At 35.5% G+C, this 11,857-nt stretch overlaps 2 protein-coding genes across 2 annotated transcripts; one reads left to right on the forward strand and one right to left on the reverse strand.

Annotated features, from left to right (window-relative positions):
• The first annotated feature begins 115 nt into the window (after positions 1 to 115).
• Positions 116 to 6,274, forward strand: klhl23 (kelch-like family member 23). The gene is made up of 4 exons (XM_026217460.1): positions 116 to 855; positions 2,241 to 3,458; positions 4,285 to 4,437; positions 4,593 to 6,274. The coding sequence occupies exons 2-4, from the start codon at positions 2,246 to 2,248 to the stop codon at positions 4,901 to 4,903; spliced, it is 1,677 nt and encodes a 558-aa protein (XP_026073245.1). The 5' UTR covers positions 116 to 855; positions 2,241 to 2,245; the 3' UTR covers positions 4,904 to 6,274.
• Positions 6,275 to 6,417: 143 nt separating this feature from the next.
• Positions 6,418 to 9,185, reverse strand: mettl5 (methyltransferase 5, N6-adenosine). Its single transcript, XM_026217461.1, has 7 exons — positions 8,850 to 9,185; positions 8,154 to 8,268; positions 7,878 to 8,059; positions 7,685 to 7,767; positions 7,550 to 7,601; positions 6,642 to 6,691; positions 6,418 to 6,544 (listed from the first exon to the last, which is right to left on the reverse strand). Exons 1-7 carry the CDS (start codon positions 8,947 to 8,949, stop codon positions 6,503 to 6,505), a joined length of 624 nt encoding a protein of 207 aa, XP_026073246.1. The 5' UTR covers positions 8,950 to 9,185; the 3' UTR covers positions 6,418 to 6,502.
• Between the last annotated feature and the right edge of the window lie 2,672 nt (positions 9,186 to 11,857).

Genomic DNA, 11,857 nt, shown 5'->3' on the forward strand with positions numbered 1-11,857 from the left:
CAACCTTTAGCATTAAAATACTGTTAATGTTTCAGAAAGTCTTATCTGATCAGATCTCACAGTGCATGTATTATTATTTTTTAGCATTTATTTCCTTTGATGATCCAAGATCGTTTCAGGGAACCTAACACTGTCAGCAAACATGAATATGTTAATCGATCTCGAAATTGCAGAATGCATTCAATTTAAAAACTTGAATTACAAGCACTCAAACATTTATCAATTTGAAATCACTTCAGAGAAGTGCACTCAAACGCGAACATCGACTGACCCCCTCACACTGTTTTCATGGTAACCGTGAGTTATTTCTGTCTCTTTAATGTTACCCTGTGGACTTAATGGCAATGCACATCAATAATTCACCGTCGCTAAGCTATAAACAAACGCTTTTGCGTTCAGTCAACGGTGAAGCGTGTAGAATGGATTAATTCTTGGTGTTCGGCAGCCCTTGGTACTGTTTCCCTCAGGCAAGCGTTATTATTATGCAACGGCTTTAATCCTTATTAGGATTATACACTCGACACTGCCATGACAACTAAAACGTGAAACTGGTGTTATGTCTCAGTTGATTGAAAAATCGGAATTACAGCTTTTTAATAATGTATTTATGAAGACGGGATGCTGTAGTAGTGGTTCGGTCACATGGCTGTGTTGGATCAGTAGTAGCGGCTGACAGCAGCGAGGCTCCTGCTTAATACACCGATACCAAAATAGGAGCGCGACATTCTCCAGAGGCTGACGCTAAATACAGGGGCCACATGTCTGATCTGTCCCAGCACGAGCCGCACTGTTGGGGATAAAACCTCTACAGCGAAGAAAGGACGAGCTTTGTCACTCAGTCATCATACGGGTCAGGTAAGCTTGGTTTTTACAAAGGGGCTAGTTGTCACAGCCGCTCTAACTGTAACTGGAGTTTATTTTTTTACATAATTCGTGGTGCTTTTGTCGATTGGTTGCAAAAACCTAGTTCAAAACAGAGTTGTTGTTGTTATTATGGAAATACGTTATTAAATATAAACAATTACTTATTTAATTTTAGTTCGTTGCAAAGGCAATTCTCATTTTCACTTTAAATACTAATTTAACTAAAACTAAGATAAAAAGTACACACAATATACATATATGTATACAAATATTTGCCTTTATAATATATATATATATATATATATATATATATATATATATATATATATATATATATATATATAGGCAAATATTTACCAAAACTTTAACAAATATTAAAATTAAAATGGAAAATTAAAAAAAGCTAATTCAAAGAAAACTTAAAAACTTTTGATAGTATTTCAGTGATGCTAAATAACACTGACCTTAATTAGGATTTTTTTTTTTTTGTGAATTTTGTGCTCAAAGTAAATGTATTTTTGTGAAAAAAAAAAAATATATATATATATATATATATATATATATATATATATATATATATATATATGAAAAAAACTACTATACATTCTCATTTTCACTTTAAATACTAATATAACTAAAACTAAGATAAAAGTACACACAATATACATATATGTATATAAATATTTGCCTTTATAATATATATAAGAAAACTTTTGATAGTATTTCAGTGATGCTAAATAACACTGACCTTAATTAGGATTTTTTTTGTGAATTTTGTGCTCAAAGTAAATGTCTTTTTGTGAAACTTGTTAGGTAAACAAGTAAAAAAATAAATTATATATATATATATATATATATATATATATATTTATATATATATTTATATGAAAAAAACTGCTATACAAAACATTTTTTTCATATTTTCTATGGTACCATTTACATTTAGTTTTGTGTAGTTTGTATAAAATTATAAATTGTATAAAATTGTTTTACTGTTTACATTTTGCTTAAAACGTGTTTAATGCCCAGTGTGACAACTTGCCCCATATAATATGACAACATAACGGTCAACATTTGTGAAGATATAAAAGCAGGTGTCTGTCTATACAGAAAGTTACCTTCAAAAATAATATTCAGAAATATTAACTGGAATAAACATGATGAAAATGGTGTCTAAAATATGAATTTGTTCTTAACTGCATTAGTTCTGGCTTTGTTGTGTTTGTCCCTAGAAATGTTTTACTAATATGACTTCATAAAATTTCTACAACTTCAAGGAATTTTCCTTGACGATAATTTAGTAATAAGTTAGATTAGCCAATTTTGTTAGGACACTTCAAAACTCCCTTTGAAAACTGAAAATCTTCTCTTTCCAGTTGCAATGTCAGGAAAAGCTCAAAGCGGTTACTCCTATGAGTTCTGCGACGCCTCTCACTCCTCTGAGGTGCTGGAAGCTCTTCATGAGTTTCACAGCAGTGGTCTGTTCACAGACGTCACCCTGCAGTCTTCATCCGGAGAGCTGTTCCACTGCCACAAGGCTGTCCTATCAGCCCGCAGCTCTTATTTCAGGGTAATGTTCACCTTAGACATGAGAGAACGTTTGAACAACACCATCACCCTGCCTTGCATAAACGGAGAGATTCTGGGTGCTTTGGTGAGCTACGTCTACACTTCAAAGATCAGCATTACCCAGAACAACGTCCAAAGTCTTCTGGAAGCCGCAGACCTGCTGCAGTTCAACTCGCTCAAGAAAGCCTGCGAGAGCTTCTTGATTCGTCTGCTGGACGTCGATAACTGCCTCGGGATGCACTCGTTCGCCGAGCATCACGTGTGCTCGGATCTCCAGCACGAGGCTTTGAGGCTCATACGGAGTCGCTTCGAAGAGCTCACACTTCAGGAGGAGTTCCTCGAGGTGGATTTCCAAAAGCTCATGGGGATTTTAGAAACTGAGAACCTTAATGTGTGGAAAGAAGTGACTTTATTGGATGCGGCGGTCAAATGGGTCGCCCATGACACGGTTCCTCGAATAAACCACCTTCAAGAGCTTCTCAAATGCATCCATTTGGAAGTGGATGATGCTTGCATCAAAGCGGCTTTTGATCTACGCAAATGTTGCTCTGAAAGCAAATTGCGATCTCTGATTCGTACCTCCTTAAAGCCGAGCAAAGGTTTCTTACAGTGCTGCAAAAAACTAACGTGCAGCTTGTATGTTATTGGTGGATATTACTGGCATCCGTTGTGTGAAGTCCAAATGTGGGACCCTGTTTCCAACACATGGGTTCAGGGGAAAGACATGCCTGATTTTGAAAGAGAGAGTTATAGCGTGGCACTTCAAGGCCCTGATATCTATGTGACCGGAGGATACAGGACACAGACTGTGGATGCTTTAGACACCGTGTGGATTTATAACACAGATTCAGATGAATGGACAGAGGGACGTCCCATGATCACAGCCAGATACTACCACTGCTCGGTGGCTTTACGTGGATGCATATACGTCATTGGTGGATATACGGCAGGAGCTCCTACTCCAGAAACTGAATTCTATGATCCTTTGAAGAGGAGATGGTTTCCTGTAGCGGATATGATACAAGGTTTGAGAATTTCAGTTTACATACACAGACCTATTGGATTGGTTGCCTGAATGAGGAGATCTTAGTTCATGTTTACAGGCCATGGTGCTGGAAGTATTTTTCTCTATTTTAGGGATAAAAAAAAGTTAAGAGGCATTTACCAAATCTACCAGATTCAAGATGAATGGCAGCATCACAACATTTCAATTTAAGCGAAAAGGAACAAGACCGTGTACTTATGTTGTCATGTCATTTGCAATGATTGATTTGTTACATAACAAAAATCAGAAACCATGGTAAAACATTCTTATTCAAATTTTTTATTAAAATCAGAAAGAGGACAAGTATTTTTTTGTTTTGTTTACCTAACAGGTTTCACAAAAATATATTTATTTTGAGCACAAAAAAAAAAAAATCTTAATTTAAAAATATATTTTTTGGAGAAATATTCAGATAGATATATAAACTACTGAGGTCAGTAATATTTTTAATTATATACCTACACACTTATAGAAGATCTTTTTTTTTGGCCCTTTCGCACAGCCCTACTGAAAATGTATCTTTGCATCACAGAAATAAATTACTTTTTAAAATATATTCAAATAGAAAGCTGTAATTTAAAATTGTATTCCTTTTTCAAAATATTGTTGTTTTTACTGCATTGAATGAATGTCGCCGTGGTGGGCAAAAAAAGGATTTTTTCATAAAATGTAAATCTAATGCGTAGTGCAGTTCTTCACCCGGATTTTAGCTTAAAAAAAATCATGCACATTAAAACTTTTAAATATTTGAAGATCTAATATGCCTGTTGATGGCAGTTCAGCGTCTTTCTGTTTTGACTTTAAAGGTGTGGGAAATGCAACCGCTTGTGTGGTGAATGACAGAGTCTATGTAACCGGAGGACATTATGGGTTCAGAGGAACCTGCACTTACGAGAAGATTCAGACTTACCGGCCAGATATCAATGAGTGGAGCATCACAACCATATGTCCACATCCTGGTGAGCCACCTACATTTTGTATTAGATAAGCTAAATAGTTTAGATCTCTAGGCTACAACCACCGTGGGTTGTTTTCTGACTCGTGAGCCCAGCTGGTTACTCCCATAATTTGACTCTTATGATTTGAAAAGCTCATCAGAACTCTTTACTTTCAGAGTATGGCCTCTGCTCGGTCTCCTTGAACAATAAGCTTTATCTGGTTGGCGGTCAGACCACCATCACTGACTGCTACGATCCCGAAAGAGATGAATGGAGACAGATGTGTGCGATGAAGGAGAGAAGGATGGAGTGCGGCTCGGCTGTTATAAACGGATGCATCTATGTAGCAGGTGGGTATTCATACTCTAAAGGTACATATCTGCAGAGTATAGAGAGGTATGACCCTGAGATCGATTGCTGGGAGATAGTGGGAAACCTCCCGTCAGCTGCACGCTCGCACGGCTGTGTTTGTGTGTTCAGCGTGTGAAATCACAGAACAGACACTGTCCAGTGGGGTCTAAACGTCTGAGACTATTTTCATTTAAACACAGAAATGAAGTGTTAGAGCAAAGTGAGCGGTAAAGTGAATAGGCAATACTTTAGGAACTAATTCTGGGTTTCTATCACTTTTCCATTACATACTTTTCCAGTATGGATTTCTGTGGATTTTTCCATATTGTTCCAAACATTTCAATGGATTTTTGTATATTTTTCCAGAACACATTTAACACCTGATAAATGTGTTTAAAATCCAGCTGTTGACTATATTTAATATTATGTTGCCAAATAATTGCAGGAATTGTAGCCACGTACAAACACCAAACCTAAAAGCCCAGTATTTCATTAAAACAGGATTACGTTTGACATGCTTTCACTGACTTTAAACACTTTTTAGCGCTCGTTAAATTCATATTCTAAACTAAAAAAAATACAAAATAGTGATATCGTCACTAGTCACTGATTACATTATTAAATGTAAAAAATAATACTGCCACCAATTACATGAGAAATGTATCTGAAAATATTATTCTCTAAATAATAGCACAATATACTGTCCAGTATAATAATGTTTGTGGTTATACTGTAAATTAAAGCATTACTATACATTATACATCATATTAAATACATTGTGCAATCATTTGTCAGTATTCCTCGTTAAATACTCAAACGCCATGAAAATCACTCTGCTACTAATAGTATGCATACTAATAGTATGCAATTATTTTCCAATGCTTATCCAGACCTGGAATTTACTCAAATCAAATTCCATACTGCATAATTCTTACATGCAAATGCAAATTTCTTACATGGATCATGTGACTCTTTGTACTGATGGTCAGACGTTCGTTCATTGCATCTCAAATCATGCTGGAGAACACGATCATCATCAGGTTTTGTTCACATCAGCTCCAAAAGGGAGAGAAACCAACAAGAATTCTTCATTTTCAGTTCAGTTAATCACTTGAATTGTTATCCTGGAAATCTAAGACTTTTGGACCACATGGTATATAATTAAGTGAGTGTGATGTTTAATATGGTATTATATTTGTTCAACATGTGAAGTCACTGATAATGTGTGAGACACAGTTTGTCTGTTATCTCTGCTGGAAGATAAAGGGCTGTTTCTAAATATAATCAGAATAGCACCTTTTTGAAGACTAATATTGTGCAGCAAAAAAAAAACTAAAAAAAAAACTAAACCGTTCTGGTGTTTTAAATCAAGAAATGTAATTATTCTTTAGTATTATTAATATTTATTTGGATGATTTTGTAGTTGTAATATAGTTGTGAACCCAGGATTTTACTATAAATATGTGATGTGTTTTGTGTAATTTATTGTTTTTAGATATTGTCATGTTTTATCAACTGTGTATGCTGCCAAAAATGTGAAAAGCACAAATTTTAATAAAGTTCCAACAAGTGTGATTGTAAATCCTACATAGACGCTGGTATTTCTGTGGTGTCCACTCAAAAATGATGCTGTATGGTCATTTAGAAAACTTATTTTGAAGAACAGTTTATTTTTATCTATAAAATAAAACTAAAATTTTGCAAAACAACACATGCTCTTTTTTGCCCAAAATGTTTATGTCGGAGTGAATCGTATGAAGTCCACTTGAATATCAACCTAAAATAATCAGATAGAAAAATCATGTCACTAGTTTGTCATTGTAAAGTCTGACAAAATGTGTCCAGCACAATATTTTGTAACAAACTTGACTTACCGACTTCTTTTTGTGGAACTTATAAGATGCTGGCAGGTCGTATCTGAGCTCTGCGAGAGAGACAACAACAGTTGAGGACCAAAAAAAACATATCACTATAAAGCTTATTACAACCTACAGGTTAGGGATGTCCCGATCAGGTTTTTTGTGGCCCAGATCTGATCCGAGTCAATGAATATTGAATATCTGCCTATACAGAGTCCAGATCTGATATTTGTATGTTCTTAGTGTTTGAAGCACAATTCAAGGGTTAAATAAGTTATATAACAATGTATATTGTTACATGTACAGTACAGACCAAAAGTTTGGACACACCTTCTCATTCAAAGAGTTTTCTTTATTTTCATGACTATGTAAATTGTAGAGTCACACTGAAGGAATCAAGGGCTATTTGAGCAAGAAGGAGAGTGATGGGGTGCTGCTCCAGATGACCTGGCCTCCACAGTCACCGGACCTGAACCCAATCCAGATGGTTTAGGGGTGAGCTGGACCGCAGACAGAAGGCAAAAGGGCCAACAAGTGCTAAGCATCTCTCGGGGAACTCCTTCAAGACTGTTGAAGACCATTTCAGGTGAATACCTCTTGAAGCTCATCAAGAGAATGCCAAGAGTGTGCAAAGCAGTAATCAAAGCAAAAGGTGGCTACTTTGAAGAACCTACAATATGACATGTTTCAGTTGTTTCACACTTTTTTGTTATGTATATAATTCCATATATAATTCCACATGTGTTAATTCATAGTTTTGATGCCTTCAGTGTGAATCTACAATTTTTATAGTCATGAAAATAAAGAAAACTCTTTGAATGAGAAGGTGTGTCCAAACTTTTGGTCTGTACTGTAGATATATATATATATATATATCAATAGTTTGAATGGTAATGCATGTTTTTAGGTGCACTAAATATTACCTGCAATGACTTCCATTTTCACCTTCCAATCATTTGCTTTCTTCTGAATGTGCTGAAAAAAATGCAATTAAATTGTAAGTTTTTCTCATGAATATAAGTGAAATGTCGAAGCTATGATATTATATGGCAACTTACATCTCGTGTTGAGGTCTTGTGAAGGGAATACACTGCTGTACTTGCCATGGAAATCGCTGTCTGCAGGAACTGCATGTCAATACCTGAATTGAGGATATGGATATAACAACAAGAATCAAGGTCAACCAATGGAATTTGGGAAACCTGTTCGACAATCAGCAGCAGAGCTTGTTGACTTTAAGATGACTCTTACCCTGGTTGTGCTTGGTGCCAAATGGCGGGTTCATGATGACCGTGTCAAACTTCTTGGCGTAAGAGGATCCAATAGAGCACACGTCACACTGGACCATATCAATGTTTGACAGCTCAAAATCCTCCACATTTCCTTTGAATATGTCCAAGGCGTCTTCGTCGATGTCAAACCCAACACACAGTCTTGAGAGGAAAGATTATGGTTGTGTTGATTCATATCATTTTTTAAAACTAGAGTAATTTCAGCTTATAGATGAAAGGATGGAGTCGGTCTTACCCAGCATCAAGCACTGCGGCTCCTATAGACAAAACCCCACATCCACAGCCCAAGTCTGCAACTAGTTTATGCTGTATGTCATCAAATGTATTGTGGATGGTGTACAACATACAGCCTACAGTGTGAAAAAAACATTAATGGTATCTTATGCCATAATAAAATATATTACAACCATCTGTCCTAGACAAAGGACTCCAATGTTCAATTAAATTCTGAATTAAATATTCATTAACAGTCTTTAAACTGTACAATGCATACTATTTTTAAAGTGGCAAGTGCATTATGCAATGATAAAAATCTTTCAATCAGTATGTTACATTGTTGTCCCATGACATTTGAAATAGAAAATACTATTTTTTTTATTTGAATACATTTAATCTTAGTATTTTTGTGGTTTCAAAATGCATAAAATACCAAAATCAACCTCTTTATTAGACTGCTGATTTCCTGTATCAATAAATATACCAAAATACCAAAAACAAAAATGACTATGCAACATAGAAATACATGCATTTGAAATACTGCCCATCCCTGGATCTGAACAACATAACATTTGCATACTATATTAAAGGAATCGTAAGAATAGTACACAAGTATGCTAATCCTAATACAGAATAGACGCATCTAAAAACTCACAAATACATATCTTATGGTTACAAATGCATACACTGGACACAAATACAGTATAATGCTCACCCGCTATATGCGGACTGGTGGGGTACTGCTCCAGGAGTATTTTGGGCTCCTCAAACCCATCCACCTGCTGAAGGCAGCTTTCTAGCTCTTTGAGCTTCATATCTAACGTTACATCAGAAGATCAACTGATCCTGCTCAAATCAGTCTGTGTTTCAGTAGTTCATACTAATCTTAATCAGATCAGAAACGCCGAATGATCATGATTTCACGACTGATCTTGAGACTTCTGGTGATATAGTGACTTTCCTCAAGTAGAAAATTCACTTTGGATCAAATAGGTAAACATGTAGTGTACGTACATGTGTTTTCCTCTTCTTCTTCTGCTTCTGCAAGCTTGGCTTACGTTGCCAGCTGTGAGCATGAGCGCCATCTGCTGGCTGATTACTTGCATGTGCACATTTATTATATGTCGTGAAAACATTTTATTCATATTATTTAGTTTTCTAACATTATACAATTATGATTAACTGAACATAGGAAACCTTTTTACTAACACGAGAACATGAAAAAATGGCAATGTATTAAGAAATATTCTGGTGTTTCGTAATGCATCTTTTTTATTATTAGTATATTCTTGTAAATAGTTAAAAACAAGCAAACAAGCTACTAACCATACAGTGAATCCTTATTCCCTTTGTAGTTCCCTTTGCTGGCCCCTAGTTGCTGAATTTGGAATATAATAACACACTGCTAATACAATTATCAGCAAAAAAAGTTATTTTAAAAAAAATATTCTATTCATGCACGTGTCTTATCATTTCTGAGCTTGACCACAACATATATCCATTTTTTTTTTGTAAATAAAATCTCAACAAAATCAGGAAATTATATATGAACAAACCAATGAGTAAGATCATTCAGATTAATACATTTTAATATAATTCAATGTAAGAACACTTTAACACACACTCTGTATTTTAGTGGCATATAAAGTTACCAGCAACTTTATGTTGCATGTCTGTTTGCCCTGTGAAGGAGGAAACCAAGTTGCCTCACTTCTCTCTTTAATTTCTCCGTTTTTTTTTTTCTGAATTAACTTTATTTGTACCCCATGATGCAGAGTAAGAGGAAAATAAACAAATGTAGGCAACTACTAAAATTTGACACACCATTCAAAAGCTTATGGGTCAGTAAGATTTTTTTTAAAGAAATGTATGCTATTTAGCAAGAATTCTTTAGATCGATCAAAGGTTACCATAAAAACATTACAAAAGATGATTTAATTTCGAACTAAATTAAACGGGGTATAAATACACAACTAAACAGGAGCCAGGAGTACAAGAGGCCCAGTGAAGCCGAACAGAGAACAGAGAACAGATGACGGTGGAGCCTGAGAGACTGAGACAGAAGCCTGGCCTCCGAGGGTCAAGATGGAGTTAAAAGGTCATGATTCCCAGGCTGTGGCAATTAATCCAAAGGCAGCTGTGGCTGGCTTTTTCTTTATAACGGTTTACTAATTCATATTCTGAGCTATTCTGCTTATACTTTGCAACACTTTTTCTGTGTTCAAAAAGTGCAAAATGTATATAATGAGCGAGTACATTATAAATGCATTTACCAAACCGGCTTTTTGTCCAAATCACTACGGTGTACATTTATAATAAGTGATTATTTTTGCACCATTGTAGCTTGTTCGGGTCATCACCGCTTCGGAGTAACACATACACGAGTGAATCGCCCTACTTGGTCTCATGGCATAACATAGAATGTAGCTCCGGTTAGAATATTCTTCCGCGGGATGCGTGCAGTTCTGTTTGTTATTAAACGCTATAGCGCCTAAATTTACAAAGTGTTGTTTTAATAAGGTTTGTACTGCATTTTTGACTTAATACAGTGGAAAACAAAGATTGAGAAACCACATCCTGGAACCTCTTGGGTGAGAAACAAACAAACAAAACTATTCTACCGATTCTTAAATTACTCCCTAAACTTTAACCCTTCTTTTAGTCTTTATGTATTAAAATTGCGATAAACAGTGCTTTCACCAGTGTTGTTTAATTCACACTCACAGAAATAGGTACCTGGTATTAGTTTAAACTGAAGTAAACACTGATAATGAGAATAAACCTGAGATGGCCACATTAAGAATTAGAGAAGAGTTCATAAAAAAAAAGACAGAAGTGAACTGTATCGTGTTTCAAAAGCACCCTTTCCTGTTTCTATTTCTCAAGACTTTATCTATGCAAATCAGATTGATAAATGACGTGTCACATGGATATATCTAGTCAAAAAAGGTATACATTTCAAAAAGGTATACATTTTTATTATAATTGCGTGCTCTGCATTTAACCCATCCAAAGTGCACACACACAGCAGTGAACACACACACACTGTGAACACACACCCGGAGCAGTGGGCAGCCATTTATGCTGCGGCACCCGGGGATATCAGATATTTGCATATCTGTCATAGATGTTCTGTTTTTTAGGGTTGTGCCCTTTGAAGGAGGAAAACAGGTTGCCACCCAGTGCTTTAAGTGGGCCTGTATGCACCGGTAGGCCTACTACAGCCACTATTCCAAATATAGAGTTCAAAGCGGGTTCGCGAATAATTTGAGTCAGTTTGGAAGTTTGAATGCAGTAATGCAGTAGCTCTTTCTAAGGGTATTTTTTCAAAATCCTTTTGCACATTTTATTTATGTTCAGTAGTTATTTCTAGCTCAAGCAAATCCACAAACTAATAAATTTATTATTAAGGTTGCCTGTTGACTGCTGTATATAAAAGCCATTCAATATAGTTGTTGTTACCTCAGGGGATGAGGGGAATCATCAAAAAAAAAAAAAAAAAAAAAAATGATTTGGCTATAATAGAGTACCAGCACCTCTTTTGTATGGAGCCAAAAGAGTCTCAATAAAGATGAATGCACACACTACATTCACATATGCACACATAGGATTCATACATGCACACACATAATCCATAAATACACACACAGGATACACAAATGTGCACAAAATTCACAAATGCACACACAAAATTTAAAAAGCACAGAAGATTCACAAATGCAT

Source organism: Carassius auratus, chromosome 34 (assembly GCF_003368295.1).
Source record: "Carassius auratus strain Wakin chromosome 34, ASM336829v1, whole genome shotgun sequence".
Taxonomy (NCBI): Eukaryota; Metazoa; Chordata; class Actinopteri; order Cypriniformes; family Cyprinidae; genus Carassius; species Carassius auratus.

Excerpts from the sequence above, each read along its gene's own strand:
- klhl23 (XM_026217460.1), top strand. The coding sequence starts at position 2,246 with ATGTCAGGAAAAGCTCAAAGCGGTTACTCCTATGAGTTCTGCGACGCC. Across the intron at positions 3,459-4,284 it reads TGTAGCGGATATGATACAAG|GTGTGGGAAATGCAACCGCT; the intron begins GTTTGAGAATTT and ends TTGACTTTAAAG. Across the intron at positions 4,438-4,592 it reads AACCATATGTCCACATCCTG|AGTATGGCCTCTGCTCGGTC; the intron begins GTGAGCCACCTA and ends CTTTACTTTCAG.
- mettl5 (XM_026217461.1), bottom strand. The coding sequence starts at position 8,949 with ATGAAGCTCAAAGAGCTAGAAAGCTGCCTTCAGCAGGTGGATGGGTTT. Across the intron at positions 8,060-8,153 it reads GCCGCAGTGCTTGATGCTGG|ACTGTGTGTTGGGTTTGACA; the intron begins GTAAGACCGACT and ends TTTCCTCTCAAG. Across the intron at positions 7,768-7,877 it reads TGGCACCAAGCACAACCAGG|GTATTGACATGCAGTTCCTG; the intron begins GTAAGAGTCATC and ends TCCTCAATTCAG.